At 39.7% G+C, this 24,800-nt stretch overlaps 3 protein-coding genes and 1 long non-coding RNA gene across 4 annotated transcripts; 3 read left to right on the forward strand and 1 right to left on the reverse strand.

Moving 5' to 3' along the window:
• Positions 1–7,878: 7,878 nt before the first annotated feature.
• On the reverse strand, positions 7,879–8,340 carry LOC135437223 (uncharacterized). The gene is made up of 2 exons (XR_010437653.1): positions 8,264–8,340; positions 7,879–8,203 (listed from the first exon to the last, which is right to left on the reverse strand). It is a non-coding gene; the product is annotated as an uncharacterized LOC135437223 (long non-coding RNA).
• A 5,262-nt stretch (positions 8,341–13,602) lies between these two features.
• LOC135437172 (calmodulin-beta) lies at positions 13,603–14,376 on the forward strand. Its single transcript, XM_064695042.1, has one exon. It carries the CDS (start codon positions 13,748–13,750, stop codon positions 14,246–14,248), a length of 501 nt encoding a protein of 166 aa, XP_064551112.1. The 5' UTR covers positions 13,603–13,747; the 3' UTR covers positions 14,249–14,376.
• A 5-nt stretch (positions 14,377–14,381) lies between these two features.
• Positions 14,382–15,075, forward strand: Acam (Androcam). The gene has a single exon (XM_064695053.1). It carries the CDS (start codon positions 14,383–14,385, stop codon positions 14,836–14,838), a length of 456 nt encoding a protein of 151 aa, XP_064551123.1. The 5' UTR covers position 14,382; the 3' UTR covers positions 14,839–15,075.
• A 2,421-nt stretch (positions 15,076–17,496) lies between these two features.
• On the forward strand, positions 17,497–18,968 carry LOC135434769 (uncharacterized). The gene is made up of 2 exons (XM_064691453.1): positions 17,497–17,969; positions 18,039–18,968. The coding sequence occupies exon 2, from the start codon at positions 18,150–18,152 to the stop codon at positions 18,897–18,899; it is 750 nt and encodes a 249-aa protein (XP_064547523.1). The 5' UTR covers positions 17,497–17,969; positions 18,039–18,149; the 3' UTR covers positions 18,900–18,968.
• The last annotated feature ends 5,832 nt before the right edge of the window (positions 18,969–24,800 follow it).

Genomic DNA, 24,800 nt, shown 5'->3' on the forward strand with positions numbered 1-24,800 from the left:
TCTCAATTAATGAGATTAATTAGCAGCTAATCAAATTTGCAACTACACAACTTGCCGACTGCTATTGATGTGTGCTGCCTTCCTGCCCCACTGCCTCACTCCTCCTCCACACGCCTTACCCCTTATCAACACGTCAAGCAAGCCAGCCTGTCTGTCTGCCTGTCTGCCTGTCTGCCTTGTCTTGCCAGGGCTGCCAGTCAATGTCTTGATGCCTGCAAATTGCTTGACGCAATCTAATTAGCTTCATTTGGTTAGCTACTTTTAGTTGCTTTTAGCCATTTTTGGCTGGCCAAAATTAATTGAGATTCTTAAGGCGTCTCCGCCTCTACCAGCCAAGTCATTTGCGAATAATTTAAAGTAAAATTTCTATAAAAATTTCTATATTTATCCTTACAAAAATTGTGCCATTCAGTTTTTAGAATCTGAGAAAAACTGCGAATATAATCTTATATAGAAATTGTAAATTCATTCTTGATGCCGAAATAAGTTGTAAATACAGTATAATTTGCTTAACTGCCTCGATACTTAGCTGCATCGGTAAGATAGCTGCCTGAAATTTTCTTTTCGCTGCAATAAGAGCTAATTTTGAATGAAATTAATTACGTTAAGTGCATCTAACTTAACAGCGCCTCCTATCGGCAGTATTTTTTTGCCAATTTCTATGAATTTCATGTAAGTTACCTGCGCCATCTATGATCAGATCTGTTGATATTTGATTTGTTTTCCTTATGTATACAATAAACTGTATTGAAATTGAATTAAATGTAATTTAAATACATAAAGTTAATAAAAACTATCAAATTAATTTATTTAACTTTGTACTGTTAAATAGAATTCATTGCAACTTAAAAAAAATAGAGCTTACTATGAAATCGATTCGCTTTTCGAAAAACAATAAATTAAGTTAACTGCCTTTTTAGGATAGATGCCTCTAATGTCTGTGCAAAGTACTCGAGGCAGCTAAGCAAATTATACTGTACCACAAAGCTCAGTTTATGTTCTCATCGACTTCCTAATGTCATAAATTTGTAAGAAATTAATTGTTTCTCATATAGCAACAGCTTTTGAGCATGTTTTGATCTGTTAAATAATCTGGCAGCTGAAATTTAAAAACGTCTTTAGTATAAACACGATTTTTGAAACGCAATTGCTATTTTATATGCTTGGTTACTTTGTTGCGTTTTTTTTATATCTGATTGTCAACAATATTTCGACAAGTTTTCTTTTGGCTTGATTTGTGGATGAAAGCTAACATTGCGTATACGTTGCGTTGACTGTTGCCAGTTGCTGGGCAATATTTTTTGCGAGTAACCAGCGCAATTCTCATTGAAACAAACTTAATTGACATCAAACACACACACACACAAACACAAACACAGAGCGCACACACAGATAAATACCGCTTAGGTATTTGACTGGAAACGCTGTCCAATTTGCTGAGCACAAATTGCAATTTGCCAGCGAAACGACACGACGCCTTGCACTGTGGCTGATTAGTTGCGGCGCCTCCGCCTGCCACTTGGCTGCAGCTTGGCTGTGAGCTGGCCAAGATAGTCGCAGCTGTGGCTGGTCATACTCTGGCCAATGCTAGCTTACTTATTTATAGCCAAAGTCCAAAGCAAACAGACAGCTGCTCACAAGTCCGAGTCGGATTTCGACTACATTTCTCGCAGTCTCTCGACCGCCACGCATGTGGCTTTATTTTTATAATGGAAAATGATGTCGTTAGCAGTGGGCGAAACTTGCGCTACTTTGGCTTATGCTGTCCTCATCTTGAATTTATGTTCTATTTTTTTATATATTTTATTTTAGTTTGATATGTCAAACTCTATTTTTTTTCTCTGTACTTTTAATTTTTAATAGAAAATCGAGCGTTTTCCTGGTCGATTTTCATTTTATAGCATTTGACAGCTGCACTTGCCCATCGGCTGGGGGATTACCGAAAGGAAATAACTCTCTATCTTCGATATATGTTTTTCTTTATTTTTATTATTTTTGCTGCCGCTCAATTGCTTGAAAGTTCTGTGAGATATTGCTGCTGCCAACTGACAACTGACAGCAGCGCATTGTGAAAATAATAAATAATTATTTCAGTTTAAATGTCAACATTCAATTGGCACTCAGACAATGCGAGAGCAATGGTAAATGTTGTGCGCGGGATTCAGTTCATAATTATGTTAAAATATTTCACAAGTTATTTGTGCTTTAATTAATTGTACACATAAAACGGGCTATTTGATATTTTTGTTGTGAATAATTCAAGAACAAAATTAACATGAGCAATAATAATAATATTTTACTTTGAAAACAATATGATATATTTTTTTCACAAGTCCTTCAACCTATGAAAAATATGCTGAAACTGAGGCTTAGCAGATAAATAGTTTCCTTTTTTCGAGTATTTTATTTTCCATCTGTTATACATGAAGGATTAAGCAATCGTTATAAGGGAACAAAGAAACCCTTTTGAATATTCTCACTGCTCAAGCAATACCTAAGAAAAGTTGGCTGGGTAATTGGAATCTTTAATTTTTGGGGCTTTTTGAAAAGAAAAAGTTATGGGTTTTATAATTCAGATGTCGAAAGTAGGCCTGGTATTAAAAGTGTATCTAAGGGTTAGACTTGCACTTTATGTAGGTTCAGCAATTTTTTCCCTGCTCTTCTTTTGTTGTTAGCTGTCGGACAAGTTATGCTTTATTTCCGTTTTCGTCATGTTTCAAATAATTAAATTTTGTGAAAGTCAGAGCAAGGTCTCATATTAATTAATGCGTTTAAGTTGCAACCGAAAGCACTCGTAAACCTAGATATTACCACAAAAATTCTGAAAAAGAACTTGATAATCTTGCTTTTTTTATAATTTTACTAGGGGTTGGGGCTGCTCTTTAAATGAGTGAGAGAGCCAACATTTTATGACAGATTTTTTGCAGCGAAACGCTGACAATTCAATTGAAATGCAGCAACGAGGCCGAGTAAAAAATTGTGAGCTGCAATTTTGCAGCGTTGTCATCGAAAACCAACATCAACCTCCTTTACCCTCCGCTGATCCATTTGGTAGCCAACAAAAAAACACAAATGCAATGCTAAAAAAGAGGAAACGAAATTAAACCAAGCTACGGGACCTGAATACGTGGTGGTAGCGAGGGGCGTTTCTGCAGTTGCCTAAAAAAAACCCAACGAAAAAAAATGCAAATACTCGAGTGTACGACAATGTAAAACAGAAGCTGTAGCCAGGCATCCAAACTCATCCTGAAATGGCAAACAAAATAAAAAAATAAGTGAAATAAAAGCGGACAAAGGGAAAAGAAGGTGCGTTAAAGGGTGTAGGGAGGATTGCCAAGCGACTCTCTCTTAAACTAAAATAAAAGACTGCAGCACAACAATAAGGTGGAGCAGAGGCGTTTGGGGCAGAGCGAAGTGGAAATGCTCTGCAGGCGAGGCAGACCAAAAATATAATACAGTAAAGTGAAAGATGAGCACAGCAAGTGCTGACAAATGAAAACGTATTCTAGAGGATAATATGGATGAGCTGAGAATATATAATACAATACAATAATACAAAATGTATCCGACAATTAAAAGTACCTAGTTAAAATACGAAAATATAGCTAGCTTTTAGATTGGGCTTATTTTATTTTCTCTTGATTATATATATACGCTGATTTAATTCGCATATATTAAAACTTGTGCGTAGTTTCCTCCTCGCATTTTAATAATTCTCTTATATCAAGTATTGGATAGATCAACCAATTAACCCTCTTTATATATCTGCTGCCTTTGTGCAGCGTTGAGCAACGCAGATTTTCAATAGCCAAGCAACTGACTATGCTATATATATTTGCATACCCCATACCCATTAAGTATGCAAGAAAGGTTGCAGTAAAGTTTTCTTAACAAATGAAGGTATATGTATCTATGTATCCATGCAGAGCAAGTCGGGTTATTTTAGCTAATTGCTTCTAACCGTGCCTCCTCTGGACCTAGTTGATTTTGGATACCAAAAGAGCTAAAGCTATACCAAATTTCGTATAACAAATACAGCTTAAAATGTTCACATTCATTTTTAATTATTTCTAAACTTTTTACGGGTATATATTCATATGTGCGTGGGCTCATCTGCAACTATTTGTTTAATTAACATTTATAGTTAGCCTGCATTATATGTGGTCATAGGATATCTTAAAGTCTACTACTCGCACCTGAGAAATTTCCACTCGTTTTTTATTGGCTTGGCATACATTAAATTGTGCATTTACGAATCTCTGTGCCCCTTCGTGTATATGTGTATATGTGTGTGTGTGGGTGTGTATTGATACATATATCTGGCTGCTCGCAATATGAAGAGCAAGCGCGGCCAATTAAATATTGATGGACAGCAAGTGGTGCGCGGAGAGTTGTGTAAACAAGGCCCAGGCGGCCGCAAACACGCTGCGTATGAGTGATATTTTGTGCGGTGGCAGTAAGCGATGGGTCAAGCGAATAAAGACCTACGCAGTGGCAGCATTCTTTGCATAAATATGAATACAGTAAATGGCAACTGTAACTGACGGCTCATAAGAGAAGAGTAAGAGGGGAAGAGTAAGAGTAGAGAAAGAGCAAGTTTTTTTTTTGCATAAATTAGAAACTCCGTTCCAATCTTATGCAGCATCAAATCAGTTTTATGAAACGCTGCAGCCAAGCATTATTCATGGCACGGCCTTGACAGACAGCGTCAGTTACGGGGGGTGGCTGGATTTTGCTGCAAGTTGAAAATATGTATAATTATTTGTACACATTTTTTCAAAGCGTAAATTGCAGAATTTAAAATTTTAAAGAGTAAATCAGCCGAAAGCCGCTCCACCTCTCCTCTTGCCCAAAACCCAACAGCTGACTGCCATTTCTCGCTTGTCAGGTGATGCGGGCCGATAGCCACACACCTGCGGCGCAATTTTCTACACTTTGGCGCATTTCTTTTTCGTTGTCTGTCGGCTTGGTCCAGGCACCTTATCATTTATCAGAGCTCTGCAAAGATCAAAAGCAGCCATCAAAAGCAGCAAGCGGCAGCAGCGACAGGGGGGGGAAATTGAATAGAAGAAGCAAAGCAACCGAGTTAGAGACAGAGGCAAGAGAGGAAGAGAGCAGATAACTGAGCTTAAAGAGCAGTTTGTTATGTGGGTCGATTGGTTGGTGGGTATTGTGGCTTGGTTTTGGGTGGTCTCTGATGCCATTTGCTGAAAATGAAACTAATTTTGTTGATTGTGACGGCAAAGCATTGCACAAGCATCGACAGTTGATATATATGGGCGCAGCAAGGAGCTTTGTATCCTTGTATGCCACTTGACAATTGCTTGAAAAATATGCACAAAAAAAAACTTGATGAATTGCACTGAGAGAAAACCATCAACTATTGCTTGAATAAAACACAAATCGCAATTCCTATAGAGATACTTTAATAATTGAAAAAGCTTTTTAGGTATTTATAAAGATGGATGAGAATTAAGATTGAGATATTGACAATAATTTATCAGAAACAGTTAAAGTGTGAGCCCAAACGAGAGTTAAACATGTAGAGCTAGCGATGGAGCTAGAGGTAGGGCTGAAGGTAAAGTTGGAGATAGCGCTGGAGGATATCCCAAAGGTGGAGTAGAAACAGAGATAACAGTAGAGGTATAGGTAATTATTATCTGGAAGAAGCTAGAAGCCAGAGGTAGAACTTAAGGGGAGTAAAAATTATAAATAAAGCTAAAGTAACAACAACAACTCATCAATTGAGCCAGAGCTAAGTTACGGGAGCAGAAGAGACACGGGTGAATCTGAAGTTAGAGCTATGGCCAGAGACAAAACTAGAACCAGACTACAATCAGTATAAAGAGATAGAGAGGTGCACTTACTACACTCTAATCTTAAACATCTGTTTTCTTTCTCGAACTTCTTCCATTTTTTCTACAACTTTAACTAGTTTCAAAGTCAGTTAGTCAATAAGCATATATCCGATTCATTTTCTTTTCAAAAGTAATTACACTTTTCCCTCTCTTAAAATATCTTAAGACTCTTTGACATTTTCAGAAGATACTCAGTTCTGTCGCCGTATACTCGCAGTGCACAACATATCTATGCCATCTATACCTGAAACTTTAAATTCTTGCAAAACTTTTGCCACCATTCTTGCCATTGCACACCTGAATGCCGTTGGGCAACACTTCCCCTCACCCTCGCTCAACCGCACTCGCCCCCTTCTTTTCCTTTTGCCTCTGTCACATTTCCCCGCATCGCATTACTAGCCAGTCGCAATGCTCTTTCCCTTTATGACATTTTATTATACCAATTAGACTGAGGCGCCTTGGGCCTGGCATTGTTCTCATTCTCATTGTTCGCTTTGGGTTATTTCTTTTTCACACCTATTTTACCTGCTGACTGCTCGGAATTTACGGCTCTCGATTGTGCTTTAACATTTATTCATCCGCAGAGCGGCAGGAGCTGGTCGAGCAGCTGGAGCAGTTGCCATTGCCTTGTTTCTCCACTGGGCTCTCTGGGGGCCTCCTTTGGGCTGCTTTGGGTGTCTCGTTGGTTTTTTGCTGCCAGCACTTCACTTGCAGCACATTTTTCAAATGTGCAACACTTGCCGCCAGTTGTTGTTGCTTTTGTTGTTGCTGTTGTCGCCATGTTGCTGGTGCATTTCGGCACACAAATGACATTTACATTTTGAGCACATAATGTTGCCGTTGTTGTTGTTGCTGTTCTTGCAACTGCTGTTACGTATAGCTCTAGGTGATAATTGCACACGGCGTCGAGCACACAACAACAACAATAACAACGGCAATAACAACAGAAACAGCAACAAGAAAATGTGCCAACAAGTGCAACACTTCAATTGTTACTGAATGCTGCTGCCGTTTTCAGAATTTTATCCAGTAACGACTTCCTGAACTGCTCGTCTACAAATTGCATTTTATGACTTTAAAATTGCAGGTGAAGCAAATGAAATTAAAGCCAAGGAAAATCAAGAATTTCATTTGGTACATACGCCTGGCTAAGCTCTTTATCAATAGTACTGACTGCTAGCCGCGCCCATTTGGTCAGCCAATTGGCCCGGACAGGCAATAAATTAGAAAGAGGCCAGAATAAAGCTAGTATTGCCGTGAATGGCAATAGGGGCTGCAGGCGGAAGGAGCTGCAATAAACCAAGAATAGAAATACTAGCAAAGCCTACATCAAAGGCGAACCTGGTAGCCACTAAATCTGCTAAGCTCCACGTTGCCATAGCTTATCGGCAGGCAAAAAAAATAATAATAAAAGGTCAATCAAAGCTAAAGCCAAAGCAAAAGCCGCACTTAATGGGAAGGTTGATCAAAGCAAACTGGCAAACTTCAGCTAAAGGAACTTTGTGAACAGGATATTAAAGTGACTCGGCGACAAAGCTGAACGAGGTGAGAGCATCAAATGGGATCAACTTCTGATGAGGCATTCAAAATAAAGTTGTCTATCGGAGCGGAATGGAAAAAAACTAAAAGTCGATAAAGTAACAAGAAAAAAATATGAATCAATATTCTTTTAATTGTCCTGATAAGGGAAATGTGCAGATATGTTAAAAGCTGACTAAAGTACGAAGTTGCTGAGTTTTGCCAAGATAACATAAACATAATAGCTTTATGATATAGTGGCCCGATGTTAATAAGACTTCAGGTAAAGAACATGGTGAATCAGGTATATACCCAGCTTGTTCAAGATATCTCAAACCCCAACAAGGTTTTTGTACAAGTACTTATTACGGAAGCTTTATAATAAAGTGGATTAATCCGGACTATTCCAATTCACAAAGACAAGACTACTGATACTCAGGATCGAGAGTAAATATATATTCCTCTACAAAAAGTAGTTTGCCCCGATGCCATAAAAACAATATACATTTATATTGGCAATTTGATATGAATAACATATACAAAACCAGAGAAAAGTCAAACGACAGTTTATACAAAAATATTTACTTTCGATTAAAGTATTGCAAGCAGTTAAGGATAATTCTAGACAAAATGTGTTGCCTTATTAATTAATATGAAAAACATTTTAACTAAAAATTGCCAAAGACTCATTCCAAATGAGAGATATTTAATCAAATGTTCCAAACCCCATTCAGCCGCAGCCTTCTCTGTCTGACTCGGCAGTTTACTGTCCAGTAGTGGACATGAATTCCTTTTCGGCACATCACCTCTGGCCGTGAAGTCGCTGCCTATGATTATGTTGGCGATTGTCTCAAGACTTCGATTGACCTTAGTTTAAAGATATTTACCTGCGTCCACCTGGTGACAGGCCCAAAGAGCTAGCAATAGAATTAAGGCTAATGAACAGCGTCGCATGGCAGTTTTTTAATAACTTTTTGCCAATTTCGATATACTGTTCGTTTTATAGGTTTGTTGTAAATACGCTGCGAATTGATTCGTTTCAGTTATGCTTCGGCTAAATTATTAACATTTATTTCTTTTGAATTTCTGCTTGCTAAAAAATAGCAGAATATTTGATTTGAATCAATTCTTTTTAGAGAACAATCTTCTAATTCTTAAATAAATAAATATATATATTTTTTTTATATTTATAATTTGGTTAAATGCGAGCAGCATGTCAGCATCATGTTTCTCTGCCAGCTAACAGTGCCTCAAAGCTGTATTGCTAATTGCCTTGTCTTGACCCAGTATCATTGCGATTGTTGGTAGGAAACCCAAGTTAACTGCAGTTTTTTCCTGTTACTGTTTATTGTTCTGTTTGTTGTTTTGCTGTTTTGTTGCCTTTTGTGTTGATTTTCCAGTCAGTCGCACTTTGAGCCTTGTGCAATTCAAGTTATGAACAACGTTTCGTTTCGATCTATTCCGTTTGGCTTTGTTTAACAATGTGATATGAAGGGTAAAACGAAACTAATGGTAACTTTTTATTGTTTGGCAGCTTTGGCTGATCTTTAAATATTCAAAAAGTTTGGACAAATAAAATAATATTTTAATATGAAAATGAACTATGAAATAAATAAATTAAATATGAGCACAAAGATTGAAATAAATTATAATACCTTTAAAAATTGCCATAATAAAACCAAACAATAAAATGTCGAAAAAGTAAATGAAACAGAGCTGTTGGCAAAAAATGTTGCAGAAATGTTGCCTGCCATTTAGCTGAACTAGCAATGGAAAAACTGGAAAGTCTACTTCACAGCAGGGTATTCAAGAGTTTGGCAAAATAATTCTATGCGCTATTTCCTTGAATTTCAGCTTTGTTGTTGTTGCTTTGTTTTTGGAGAATTGCATGCATTTCACATGAGCCGGCAGCAATTCCTCATTTGCATTTCTGGTGCCGCTTTCCATTTGGTTTATTGCGTATTTTATTGTTTTGCGCTGCTTTATGGCAACTGGCAAACGTAGTGTGTAAATATTTGCACAGCCACCGTCATATCTTTGCCACTCACTATGCCAGCGGGAATATTCTCACAGATGCGTTTAACAATGCGGAAGAGTGCAATATTTGCTTGGCCATTTCAATCGGCACCATTGTTGTTGGCCAGCGAAATTTCAATTAAAATCACTGGCTGCATACTTTTGCCGGACCGTGTCAGGGAAACGATTCACCGAATGGCATGCTTAAATTTTATTAATTTTAAACAAAACTCATTACATAACACAAGCTGCGACTGGCCTATTAAGCAAATGGGCTAGCATAAAACTTTGCAAGTCTCACAGTGGCTGGAGGCGGGCCTGGCAAACAAAACAAACTGCAGTAAAACAAAGCGTGTAGAAATAATGTGCTAAATGAACAACGCTCTAAATTGAGGGCGGGGCCATAGTAGGGGCGCATTGGCCTGCGGGGGTTTCTAGCAAATACAAATAAAATTAACTAAACTCAAAACAAATACCCAACTCTCGTGCTCGCTGTCCAGTTTGTAAAGCGTTTAGCGTTGAAAAAAATAATTAAAAACTAATTAAATGGGCCAGACTGAGGGCGGATATGGAGGTGGAGGCGGAGGCGGAGGCTTTGCGCTTGTCGAGCTGCTGCTCCTGCTGCTCCTGCTGTTGCTGCTGCTGCTGCTGCTGCTGTAAAACTTAATTAACTAAATGCCAGGCAGGCAACTAAAACTAAAACAATAACAATAACTCCACAGTAAAGTTGCCCATGCGCGAGCTCATGGGGCGTATGAGTAATTTAATCATCTTGTTGGCATGACCAAAGCTTTTGTTGTCATCCACAAATGCAATTTGTGTCATAAGCAAACAAGAAACTTACATGCCCGAAAGGACTGAGACACACACAAAGTCAACAAAAGTTCGAAGGTTGTGTGCGCTCGTGTGTGTGCGTGTGTGTGAGCGCGTGTGAGGGTGTATGGGTGCGTGGGTGCAAGGTCTTCGGTTTTAAGAACTAACGCAACCACGCAGCAACTCAGCTAATTGAGATGTTTACTAATGGAAACTAACTAATTATTATAAAAATTGTAATTCAATTGCAATCTAATTATTATTTTCTCTCTAATGTGTAATATATTCTTCTTAATTGAATTTAACTATTTTATTCTGCCTCACATTTCCAACCGCCTGTGCAAAAATGTCCACTCAACGAAGTTGATTTTTTGCAGTATGTTGATCACATTCAAAATTGAACATTTAAAAGAGAAAAAGTAAAAATCAATAGTTTTCCATTATAGTTTTTATTTTATTTTGAATTTGTAACGAACGGATGATCGAACGATTTATTATCTCTGACAACCCCTTTTTCCACACCGCTCGAATAATTAGAAAAACAGTTTAATTCAACTATTTTCCACCAATTGTTCACACTAGCGGGTGCACAAGAGTAAATAAAATCAATTGCCTATCTCTTAGCTCTTGGGCTGATCTTTGATCAGTCAGCAGTCAATATAAAATATAAATAAATAGATAATAAAAATTGATCTTTTGTTTGAGTTGAACGTAATTGAGGGAAGACGCCCTTAGTCCTGGCTTTAAGGATTGCGATAGTTGCTTAAAGTGTTTCAATGCCAATTGCCTGCTTTCGCTTTTTTTTCTTGTTGGCTCCTCTTACGGTTCAATTTTATTTTTAGTTCGCTTCCAGCCTTTGCTATTGACTCTTGCACCCATTTGTTTTGGCACCTCAGCTGGCTTGTGTGTCCTGTGTGCTGTATTCTTGCACTGTTTTTGTTTCAAAATGCCTACCAAGGGAGGCTTGAGTTACATTGTTGGGCGTGGCAGGATTTTGCCTTTCCTCTTTGCCTTGGCCTTTAAGTGCGCTGCGAACCATGTGGAGTGTTTGCTCGACAACTGTGTCTACAGTGTGTGTGCGTGTGCAGCAAAAGGAAAAGCTGAGGTTTGCTCTTGCTGGCTTAACTTGCAATCGCCGCGTTGCCTTTAATGAAAACTGACAGCTGCTGCAGCAAAAGGCAGATTAACAAACCAAATATGGCAACAGCTTGGCCAAAAGCATGTGCAACCGCTGCCGCTGGCAAAGGCAAGCACATGCATCCACAACAATGCATGCCTCACAATTTCCATACAAAAGGCGGCAGCCGTGCCCCCTGATTTCTGCTTGCCCCCTTATCTATGTATCATTCGCCGCACACACACACACACATTCATAAAATAAGGCAGAAAGCGCATATTGAAAACGCTTTGGCATAAACTGGGCTGCTCCTCCTCCTTCTCCTCCATCTCGTTACCCCCCTCCACCATGGTGGCATTACTTTGCCGCCCACCGACAATGACTGACCCGGAGTGATAGCAGCCAATGTCCAACTCTGTGGCACTGCCCACTCAATTGTTGTCGAGTGCCACATTGTGTGGCAAACGCTGCTTTCATATGCTTAATTGAAATCGGCGCTGAATGCAATCGAGCAGCAGGAGGCAATGTGGACGGGGATGGCTAGTGCAGTGTATTACCAATAGAAAACTGCTGGCGTAGCCGCAATCCATTTAGGAAACTGCTACTAACTGTTAAGGAGAATTTCATTATAGCAATTGTGACAAGCCAAAGCGAATTATTCTATTCATACTCGAAGAATAATGGCTGTCGTTTGGGTATTAAATAATAGTTCATCCGATTTAATAAAATTGTTTAATTTGATTGTGTTCGGCTGTTTGGCGGAAATATTCATTTATTGCTTAAAGTAATTTTTAAGCCTCTATATGTGCCGAATTTCTGTCTCCTGCAGCCTGCAGGTCTCACGCACTTTAGGCAAGACTTTTCTTGCTCTGTGTTATTTTTTAAGCGAACCCCAACTTCAGCCTCTGCTGAGGCTGCTTTGTTAATTACAATTTTAATTAAAAATGTTGGCGATTTTGGACAGTTGTTTTTCTTTCAGGTATTCGCTTGCTGCTGCCCTTTTGTGGCATGCACTGTTGTTTTTTTTGCACAGTTCTTGTTAGTGTTTTTGCTATTCAGTTTAATTTGGTAAGTCCAAATTGCACAATTTACATAATTTCTGACTGCAAATGGCTTTGGTATCGTCTTTAGCTGACATATGCAGTCACAACAATCCAAAATGGAAATGCTGCTAATGAGAAGTTACCTGTATTACCCCACTTCAACGTCCCAAAAGCCATCGTTAACATTTCTGTGCATATCTTATAAATGAGCTTCGGTCTGGGTCCCAGGTCCAAAGTGCAGAGTTATGTGACCACAGAGCTTGCATATGCTAGGGGCAACTGTTTGTCGAGGCCCAAACATGGCCATAATCGGGACATAATCAGGCAACTCGGCAACGTGCACACCAGCTTTACAACAACACAGCTTAACGACAACACGCCAAAAGCAGCAACAAACAGCTTTAATGGGGTTTCGAATGTTAATTTGCATTTGTTTTCGGAGGGTGGGGCCAAGCGATTAAATGAGGGGTTACGCATGCTAAACGTATATACATATATACACATTTGGAAAATAATATATACAGTATAAGTCTGATTAGGGAAACACCAAACTGTAAATGGGCGGGAATTTGTTGAACTATCTAAAGAGTTAAAGGAAGTTCCTAGTATGTTATATTTGGAAGATATCCAATTTTTTCCACGGAAAAGTAGGTGTTGAACATTTCAAGCTAACAACTTGGCCCTAGACGAAAACAAATTTTACCTTCCTTTTTGTTTGTAAGTTATCGCCAATCCCTTTGTTTATATCGGGTTCAGCTGCTCCGATTGTGTCAGCTCAGAAGTTATCCCCGGTTCCTTTCTGGCGAGTAATTCACTTAATTTATATTCGTTTTAGCTGCACCGACTTTGTCAGCTTTGATGTGTCTTATAGACTGATTTGATAAACGTGTGACTATTACTAGCTAGCCCTAGTCTATACCGCATCGCCGGTTATCGTCCAGCATAATGCTGAGATTGCGCCTCATGCAAGTCTTATATAACGCTTCCGCGACGATCGCGGCCACGGAGTCAGTGGCCAAAGGCAGCTTGTTCAAGACTAATACACTAGTGCAATTTAGTTAGTTATTGGTTTCTTATGTTAGCTTGTATGTATTTACGTATAAATGCTTTATTTTCTTTTATACCAGGCGCAGATTGAGTGCAGTCTCCGCTTCTCTACACACCTTATATAGTTATAGATCAAATAAAGTCAGGTAACTTTTTCTTTTATTATCAAAAAATCGGTAGCAGTCGAAGCTCCAAATTTCAGTTTCTCCTGTTCAATATTAATCGTTATACTCAAAAACTACGCACAAAAATCGTTCAAAGTAGTTTTTAACCAAATTAAAAGTAATTTTAATTAGCTTGTCCCCTGTTAAGACTATTATAAAACCGTATTCAATATGGATGCGGATTTTGATTTTGCCACACCGCCGCCAGAGGAGCGTATAATACGTCCGCATACCCTGAACGCGGAACAGGAAAAGGATCTAACCGAGGCGTTTACATTGTTTGATACCGCCAGAGCTGGTGTGATACCGATGAAACAGCTGAAGGATATCCTAAGGGCTGTGGCACACACTCCGCCCGAACATGAGCTGCAGGACTATTATAATGAATACGATCCCGAAGGTACCAATGAGCTATATCTGAGCGATTTTCTACACATCATGTCGATGCGTTACAAGGATCAAATGCCCGAGGACGAGGTCATACTGGCATTCAAGGTCTTCGACAAGGATGACAATGGCTGGATACACGAGACAGAGTTCCGACACATAATGAGCACATTGGGCGATTTTATGAACGAAGATGACGTTGATCAGATTTTACTAGATGCCAATTCGAATACCGAGGGCAATATCGTTTACAGAGACTTCGTGGCCATGATGAGCGAGCGCTAGAGTCAAGCAGGCGGCGACAAACCAACTAAAACTATTTCCAAATTCAGAATACATTCAGTTCATGATTCATGATCAAGCATTTGGACAAAACAAGTTCTGCTAAAAATTGTTATACCTTACGATAAGATCCGAAAATGAGTCAGCCACCGGAACTAAATGATGAGCAAGTTGCCGAATACAAGGAGGCCTTCGCTCTCTTCGATAAAAGCAATTCGGGCATGATTAGCACTCGGGAGCTGGGCAATCTGATGCGTTCACTGGGCCAGAGTCCCACCGAAGCGGAACTCAGGGATCTGGTCAATGAGGTTGATACCGCTGGCAATGGAGAGATTGATTTTGCCGCGTTTTGCACCCTGATGAGCAAACAATCGCACGAGAATGATACCGACGAGGAGCTGCGCGAGGCTTTCAAGATCTTTGACAAGGACGAGGATGGTTTCATATCGCCGGCCGAACTGCGCTTTGTCATGATCAATCTGGGCGAGAAGCTGACCGACGAGGAGATCGATGATATGATACGCGAGGCCGACTTTGATGGTGATGGCAAAATCAACTACGAAGAGTTTGTTTATATGATAACACAAAAGTAACATTATTCATTATTAATTATTCATTATTCATTATTCATTCCAATTACCAATTATGCAATAGTTCAAATTATAGCTGTAACTAACTGAAAATGTTGCTCAGCTTGTGGCCTCTTTGATTGCTTGTGGATCCAAGCTCAAAGTTTTCCAAGCCACAAGCTCATCATGATTATTAACTAAAACTTAATTTCGCCCCGCCCAGGTTGTCTTTGGGCTTGGCTTCTTTCTAGTTCTAGCTCATATTTGCGTAAATTTTATGTTTCGGTTTTTGTGGTCGGTCACTCTGAGAGAAATTTTCGACAAAACTGCCCAGTCTTTGGGGCGGCTGGGCGTGCCTTCCAACAGGAGCACCTTTGTGGCATGCGAGCAATTTTCCTGTTGCTTAAATTCAATTTACTTATGCATTAAAATTAAATTCTTCTTTGGCCTCGACATTGCATTCATGGGGGCAGCTGCAGCTCGAAACTTATTTTTCAGTTGAGCGAGGAAGGGGAATACGCAGGGGGGGGGGGCATATCATGGTTGGCCTGCCGGCATTTTTGCATACTGCTTCACAGAAATGCCAGCTGTGCTTAATTGAAAGTTCAGAAAACATTGAAAACTCAAATCGATGCACTTCAAGTGTAAATGATAAAAAAAAAATTAGATTTCAATTTCAGATGCAACATCAATAAGCACTTGCAAGGGCATAAATATAATATGCGCTCACACACACACACACATACACAGACAGGGAGAGTGACAGATAGGGAGAGAGGGGGCTACATAGACGCTGCAGCTCGTAAGTGTGGACTATATCCCGGCAGACACAGGCTCTAGGTCTCAGCATGAGGACAGATGCCATTTGTGGGTCCAACTACTGCCAAAGGAAATTGAATTTGTGTGTGTGTGGTGTATGTGTGTGCGTACGAGTGTGTGCTGTGCATTTGTTGCTGTTGCTGGTTTTGGCAGTGCAGCCACATGATAGAGGCTGACATCTCTGGCATGGGGTCATTATATTTTGACATTAATGAGAAGCAAAGGAAATGATCTGAAATGTGACAGCGAAAATACAGGATATTATTTTTAATATCTCGCAATATTTTACTTAAAACATATTGACGGTGTCATAGAGCTAAAACTGTAGACGGGGGCTTTATCCATTTTGTCTGAATGCGTAAAACGAAATTTCGAGCTATATCTAATTTTGGCTCTAGTCTACCGGTTACATCTTTCATAATTTGAGATTTCACTAAAGTTTCAATAATTTGAAATCGATTGAAATTTAACTAACGATTAAAAAATAAATCAGATAGAATATTTAAATTAAATATTATATATAGAAAATAACTAAAATAAATGAAATAGCAGCGTACTTAAGTAATAATTGTTGAAAGGCTAAAAGTATGCCAAACTAAAATTGTTAAAATAAAAACAATATTATAAATTTAACAATTTAAAAAGAATGCAAGCAAATATCAATTATATAATTTTTTTGTAATTTCTATAGTAAGTAGATTTCGAGCAAGAATGTAGAAAGTAAATAGTTGAACTATTTTATCTCAATAAAAGAGCATTTCAAGTGCGCCTCTCTTCTTAGTAAATTTTCGGTGCATTCGCCAAAAATGTTCATGCACATCGATTTAATGTAGAATTTTTTGTGGTTTTTTGTCACACTCAGTGCACACACACCTACGCCCACTCGGAGAGTGTCATTTGGGACACTTCTGCACATGTACTTGGCCACGCAAAAAGGCGCATGCTAGTGACACGGACAAGGACGAGGGCGAATGAGAGTGCGAGTGCGAGCACAAGGACGAGCCGAATCGCTCCGTAAATGTGCAAATGCCACATGGCAGCAACAAGAGATGCAAGCAAATGAGTTTTGGGCGCAAGGACATTTAGGGGGGGGGGGGGGTAGTCCTGGAAACTGCGGTTGTCGAGTGTCCATTTGCCGTAACTCAACTTCACTTAAATATTTTTAGCCATTCAAGAAACGTCTGTTAATTGGTAGTAAAAACTGCAAAACCCCTAAAACCACATCTAGTTGAGGCCATGCCTCGAAATATTCTTCAAGTTGACCATGGCAATCCGCATAAGCTAAAACCTTGAGCTTTTTTACGACTACTAAATACCCGAAGTGCCGTCGTTCAATCACATGCCTAAGTCCAGTTTTCGGCCGGCGGTTACCCTTTTCGGATTAACAGATCAACGCACAAAAGCAGCTCACAAAACCATCGTCTGGGGACTAGCCGAGCTAACAACTTGGCCATTTCGATAGGGCCAATAAGCTTATCTGGGCCAAAGGACGCGCAGTAACAGTTGAAGATAGGCAAAGCCGCAGTCGCTTTGATGACCCAACTAATTTTACAACCGAAAAAACCAACTATTTTAGGCAAGCGCATTTATTTGCATTTGACACACTCAAACTTTAGTGTTGTAAAACGTAACAAGACTATCCTCGAGGCATTTCAGAAATTGCCAATAGATGGTCACACTGGCAATGATGAGATATTTGCAGAAAATTGGATAATATATAAAAGTGCTTGAATATGACAAAATAAAATTGGCTTCTAACATTTTTAACAAATTCTAAAATTATACTTCAAATATAGTTACAATTTTGGTAGAACCCTTGCAATTGTGGAAATTTACAATATTTTTAAAATATTTCAAACATAATGAATTATAAATCTGTTTAAGTATTAAAAGAAAAATCGAGAATGGCGACAATTTGTTGCCCGTTAAAGAAAAATTCGTTTGATATTCCATTCCCTATTCTGCATTTCGAAATAGAGCCCGTCTTGAGCATACTTTCTGAATTTTCTTAAAAAGAAAAACTTTTGTAAGCGTAGGCTTGCCACATACATTCTACTTGTATGAAAAAACGCCATGAGATTCAGTTGCTCTTGAAGATATAGCGTTAAATTGCGTGGAAAATTTATGCGCTGTGCCTGCTTTTCCTTGCCCCCCCCCCGGCCGCCCGCTTCTTCGCCACCCACTGGGCTAAGTTTTCCTTTGAGCGCCCGACTACTTTTACGGCGCATTTCATTTTTATTTTTCACTCTGAAAATTGACTTAGCAAACTACTTGAAATGTAAAAATGTTCGAGCGGCAACTGGAAAGGAAAACTTGCAGCAACTTTGAACGCCCACGTAATTATGCGCATTACACAGCTGACCCAGGCACTCAACCTGTTCCTCTCACTGCAACTGCTACTCCAGTTCATCGCAAGCCCAGCAACGGCAGCGGGCACACCTCTTCAGGAGCTGAGCCCCAAGCGCTTGCGCAATCGCCACACGCATCAGAAACGCCTTAGCGGCAATCTGGACCAGATGGAGGATATGGGCGATGTGTCTGGTGGCTGTTCCAGTAATACAGCGGGCAGCGGTTGCAACGAAGCTGGCGGCGACCTAAACAGCATGAAATGCGACTCCAATACCGAAAGGTTTTTTGGCCGCGCCAGTCCCAAGCAGACCGCCACGAACATAGCCCAAAAGGCCGCACACGAGGCGGAGCAGGCCTACGGCACACAGCAGTCCGCCGCGGCGGAGGTGGCGCACTTGGTCAAGAAACAGCTGGCGGATAGGGCATATGCCGCTGCCAAAGCGGCCGAAGCGGCGCTTTCGGGCAAGCAACAGATTGTGGAGCAGCTGGAGGCGGAGGTAATCGATGCGGAGTCGGTCATGCAGCAGGCGACAGACTCAATTGCTAGCTCTCAGAATAATCTGAATGCCGCGCAAAATTCGGCCAGAAAGGCGCATCAGCTATTTCTGGCCTTGGAGGCGATCATGAAGCTTGCCAAGGAGAATCTGTGTCAAGCCAAAAACGCGGCCAACGGTGCCCAGCAGGAGCTCGATGATAAGGCGAGGCTCATGGAAACGGCGCAGAGTCGCATCGAAATGCTCAAGAAGCGGCTCTGCGAATCGCACAGAGATCTGCAAAATATCAAAAAGTCTGCCTACAAAGCGGTCTGTGCCGCTGCCGAGGCACGCAAAAAGGCCTCCAGAGAACGGCGTACGGCAACCCGAAAGAGGCGCAAAAAACGTCGAATAAAACATGAAGAGGCAGTTGCATCTCAGTGAAAGCAGTTGTTTTTATTTCTATTTTCTAATGACACGCGTCTTAAATAAAATACTAATAATTCCCTCAAAGTGTTACTTATGAATGGATATCTGAACAAATTAAATTTTTAAACTGGATGTCAAGACTTAGCCGTACTTTACTTTCTATTTCTTATTTGATTAGCAAAGCTCTATTGCAACATTTATCTACGTTATGATGTGGCAAATGACAGGTGTGAAAAGTTGCCAAATAATTAAATGAATTCCAAACTGTACACTGTTGACATCCATGTTCACTTTACCACAGATCCCACTCTGTACAGTGTGAAAATGGATTTGGTGTCTATCCTTCTTTACAATCAGCTAAATGCCTTTGTTACCTTTGTTTGTTTCCATCCTCAATTCAACATCCATGGTCACATTATATTTTTAAATGCTCAAAGAACTGATTGTACTTTGAGTATTGGTTTAAAAATATATGTATTAATTTGTTTTGCAAATCACGTTCATTTAACACATATCCATTTTACATTCGTTAAGTTGTCCTCCATGGTCACATTATGATTCGAAGTCCCGGCGTGAATACACACATTTCCAGCCCACAATATGGTAATTTAATATTAAATGCGATTCTTCTACATCGAATAATCCTGTGCAAACACAAAAGTGTGTTTTGCTCTTGGCTCTTGGCAACCGAACGCCGGGCAGAAATCCTTTGAGAGTTTTTAGCGCCAAACAATGTTGGCGCAGCCAGAAGGATGTGTGGGCGTTGCCAGAAAGGACACAAAAGGACAATAAAACAATTTGACCAAAGCTATTTCGTTAGAAGTTTGGACAGACTTTCTTGTCAGCTTAGGGCCCCTTGTTTGCCGGTAATGCGACTGGGACTGGGCGGACCTGCAAAAAGTTTCTCTTTTTCGCACACGTTTTCAATAATGATTAGTTTTTGAATGGGTTCGTTTTTGGGCGAGGGCTGCTTCCATTTTTTATTTATAATGAGCCGAACAAGTCGAAAAAATATTTATACATACATATATAAAAGTTGACAACAAATAAGTTTTTAGAGTGTGCCATTAATTGGGTCATCAAGTGCCCATGTCTTGACTAAGTTGTTCACAGAAAAAGTTGCCGACAGGCACTTAAAGGGCAGGCATTGCCCACAGCCCGTGGGTCATTTAAGCCGCTGATCTGTAAATCCCCCAAGCAGCGTAAATGGACAAGCCAAAAAGGGTTTAGATTTGGCCATGCTTCTAGCATTTTGGCCAGTTGATTGAGCGGCAACTTTTTGTTTTGCTTGGCTCGGTTTTGGTGTCTTAACGCTTGGCACATTAAGCCGCATGCGGCCCAAATCACCGACTATATGCCGCAAAAAATGTGTGTGTGTGTGTGTATATATAGCAGATATGTATGTGTATATGTATCTGCTGACACTTTAATGCCAACACAAGCTGCCAAGTGTTGATCGCTCAATTGCCAACAGCATCAGCAACAGCAGCGGCAGCGAAAACTACTAAAAGTCAGACTAGGCCAAAATGAGTCAGTGTAAATGTGTGTGTGTGTGCGTGTGGGCTGGTGGATTTGGAGGGGTTTCTTTGGGGCTTGACTGCCTTTCCATTCAGTCAATAGAAACCGCAACGCCCCATGTCAACGCCCCCAACTCGACGACAATGCTCGAATCTCAACCATTTGACCAAAATGTATTCATTTCAGCCATGGCAACTACTCACAGTGTGTGTGTGTGTGTGTGTGTGTGTGTATGCGTGTGCGAGTGTGTGTGTTGGTGTTTGGTTTCGTATCCAATTTGCGTATTTTCGGAAACAAATCAAAACAAATGAAATCAATTCGATGAAGCAAATCTAATTTCATGCGTATTTCCTCGCTTTTGGCTGGACAATAAAAATTTCGGGCCTCTTCGTCGTGCCCACCCGCAGCCAAAAATGAAATCTGAAACCGTAACTGTGAATCTATTGTTGTTGTTGTTGTTGGACGCAAATTGCGGCAAAAAGCAAAATATATACTTATTTACGAGTTGCTAGCTGAAATTCAAACAAACTGGCGCCAATTGTTTGCGCCATTTGGGCCACGCCCACAGTCAACTCATAAAATTCGAGGAAAATAATAACATAGCACACATGTGTGTGTCTTCGTGTGTGTGTGTGGATTGGAGACAGGGTAACATATTGCTGAGTTGTGTTTGTTTGCGTCAGTAAAAAAAAAACACGACATGCGGCGTGGTTCGTGCGTGACAATGTTAAGCAGATAAGCACGAAAATAGCTCAAAGATTTTCTCGAATACATCGAAATGTTTCTACGCAATGTTCTTATAAACAAATAAGAATCTCTTTTCATTTTGTATAATGTTAATAAAATTCTAAAATATATTTATACTTGTTCAAAACACAAAAAGAGTTTATACTTTTTGCTTGTACGAGTGCAATATTTTTGGTGCAGTAAAAGATTTAAGACTTGGAATATTATAAAGGATAGTTTGCCTGCGCACAGAGATATCTCTTAATATATTTAGGGGGTAATTTTTTCAAACCTTAGCACGCGCTCATCTCTAGCCTGAATGCCAACTGTCGCACACTTTCATAGAGTGATGGCAGCAAAGCTCAGCCAGCTGAAAGGGTATACACCGCATATATCGATATCGAGTATACGCAGCGTATTTATAAAAGAACTCCCCTTGGGGCTTATGTCATTAACATTTGACCTGAACACGTGGAAGCAGGAACACACCTCCATATGGCATCATTGTTGCTGATGCTTGCGCATTAATTTCATGTCATTAAACATTTGGCCCGGCTATATTATTTACAAAATACAATTCCCACGGCTGTTGCTGCGGTTCGCCAACGGGCAGCCGTTTAATTGCCAATACACGGCATAGGTCGGGGTTTGGCTCGTCAAATTGAAATTTATGCACAAATGGCAAACGTCGAACGTTGAATTTTGTTTGTTTAGTTTAATGGCGGTTATTACATGACCGCCAGATTAATTATTGCTGCTGTTATTGTTGATTCTGTTCTTGATATTGTTAATGATAGCGAAGCTGTGTAACCATTGTGCTCTTGACGCTGTGCTATTAGCCTGATTAAAGTTTGAGATAGAGTACATGTTGGCAATTTGTTAATTATATTAGATAGATTAGGGCAGTTAAGTCTATTAAATATTGATTAAGGAACTTTGCAATAATGTTGCAACCTTTTATTTATGTCCACTTCGTTATGTTCATTTCATTAAAGCAAGCAAAGGGCCATTTCTAAGCCCGACTTCATGCTTCTTAGGCTGCCAAAATGTTTAAACATATAAATCAGGAAGTATTCAGCACTTGGCCACTTGACGGATGTGTTTGCGTCTGGGCCACTGTGCCACTGCGCCGTCTAAGTTGGAACACAATTTTCCAGACAATTGTTTAATTATGCAGCACAAACATTGAGCAACTGTTGCCATGAGAATTCTCACTGTAACTGGGAGCAAAAGAGAAGCGCAGTTAAGTTCAGATGAACTTTTCATGCTGCATGTCCCAAGGCGCTGGCCCTTGCCAGGGCAACAAAGAGAAAAGGTAAATAACACTTAGGCCAGTCGCCAGACGCATACCCCATGCTGCATGCCACATGCCGCATGCCAGAGAATGCAATCCGCTGCTTGGCAAAGTTTGCGCAAAAGGAGCGGCTCAGATTTATATCAGCAGTTGCCGCAGGTGCTGCAACAGCCAAGACTTTGAGCCAAGATGAAAGCTAAGCGGGCGCAGTTCATGCAACTTGGCCAACAGCAGCAACAACAACAGCTCTTGCCGCACAAAACGATGTCAGTCAGTTGCATGTTGTTGCTACAAAAAAGAAACATGTTAAGGGTTAACGGGTAGAGCGGTGTCTGGGGCAAGCGCAATTTTCTGCCAACTATTTTGCCAAAGTGGTTGCAAATATTTCACAAAGTAGGATGAAATAGAGTAAGAAAAGAGCTTTTATTTATTTAGTCAAGAAATTAACTTAAGATTCTTTACTGTTATAGCAGGCTTCTGTGTCTGCCACATGCAACACACACAAAACAAAAAGAAATATGCAACCTAACAGATCAGAGCAAAGAGTCAAGCATATGACTAATTAAATTTTGTTGGAGGAAGAATACAAAATTATGTAAAGCTTTTCTTTAAGAGAAAACGTTTGCTGAAAAAGATTTTAAGTAAAAATATATGATCACAAAATTAATTAAGAATTTAGATAAGGAAAGCTGAAATTTGTATTGTGCTCACCTTATGCGATAAGAGAGAAAAGAGTAGGACGGGTCTTTTGGAAATTTCACTCGCCAATGTGAAAAAAATGGCGGAAAACAACAATATGCAACTTTTTTTTTTTAAAAACCATATAATTTATTTTGAAAATCGTTTGGGCATAGCCATGAGTGAGTAGAGAGAATGGGAGAAAAAATGAAAATGAAAAATGTATTAATGTATTTAAATTACATAAATATGTATTTAAATGATAGCATTTTTTATTATCCGTGCAATGTTTTTCTTACGCAAAAGCTGAAAGCTAATATTTTTGGCAGTGCATGAAATGCAATTTCTTTTGGCCTTCACTCACATGCAGTGTGACAAACACATTTCGTCGTTGCTTCATAAATGATGCTCTTTGTCAACTGACTTACGCTGCCTCCACTTTTTCCCCGCTGCTGCACACGCCGCGCTTTCCATTTTGCCTGTTCGCAAATTTCACGCGTTGCCTGACAAAGGAATCCACTAATAATCAGGCAGCTGTCAACAATTTGAAGCTTTCATCAGTCTCGGGCGCTGCACTCAGCAACAATTCCTATCAAAATCTCATTAGTTGCCTGCAGTGGCTGCCTTTCTGTTTGTGTGTGTGTGTGTGTGTGTGTGTGTGTGGGTGTGAGTGCGTGTATATCTGACACTGGCATCCTTTTACATTTGGCTCTATTTTTGTGCAGGCAAAGGCGTATGCAAACAGCTGCCTGACAAACACACTTTTGTAATTAGTTCACCTGACATGTTATTGTTTAGGCACACACACAGACACGTAATTTCTCGTCTAATTACATCCCCTATCTGAATTGTCTAGTTCTGTTGGCACCGAAATTCAATTTCACGTGCAGTTATACGAACTTTTTGTTTGTTGTTTTTGTGCTGTGGATAGTTTTGTTTACAGCTGTTGCTGTAGTTGTTGTTGTTGCTATTCCGATTGCTAACCGACGCTTTAATTGCAGCTGTTTCCTATTATTCAACAAATTAGTCTTCGCTCAAAGCTACAGATGGTTTTTCAAAAATTACCTAACATTTTTAAATAGCTTGCGTGGTATGTCGTTAAAATTAACCAAAATAATTGGCGTACAATAAATAAAGCATACTTTTTAGGGCAGCGTTTGCGAGCGCTATAAAATAATGCAAAAGCTTAAAATATAATTACAAATAATATACCAAGTTACATGCATAAATATGCTTAGCTATACACTGCTTTATATACAAATATGTATTGTTATTTATTTTGTTTTTATATACATATATATTTATATGTAAACAGATCAATATAAGTATATATTGTCCGTTCAGGCCTCGTTGGTTGTAGTATCTCGTTTGTATTTAACAACAATTTTTGTTGATTTCATTATTTGATTTCATGGATTTGGCCCTGAATAAGCTATTAGCTGTTTAATTTACATTCAAATGGATGTCCGTTAAGTGTCCATTGGCGTTAATGCTGCTTTAGTCGGCTGTTCGCAGGACACAGGACACGTGCTGCGGCTGCCCCATGCTGTGCTTGTGTCTCTAACGTTATTTTTATTATGCGCAACGAAATTAAAAATTAAAATTTGCTGTTCGCCTATGGGAAATGCGGATGCGGATGCGGATGCTGATGCTGATCTGCTAGCACGTTAGCTACAGCAAATAAAACGAAGAACAACAAA

This window comes from Drosophila montana, unplaced genomic scaffold (assembly GCF_035044405.1).
Source record: "Drosophila montana isolate Dmon_TW-CO22-7 unplaced genomic scaffold, ASM3504440v1 contig_1505_1, whole genome shotgun sequence".
Lineage (NCBI taxonomy): Eukaryota > Metazoa > Arthropoda > Insecta > Diptera > Drosophilidae > Drosophila > Drosophila montana.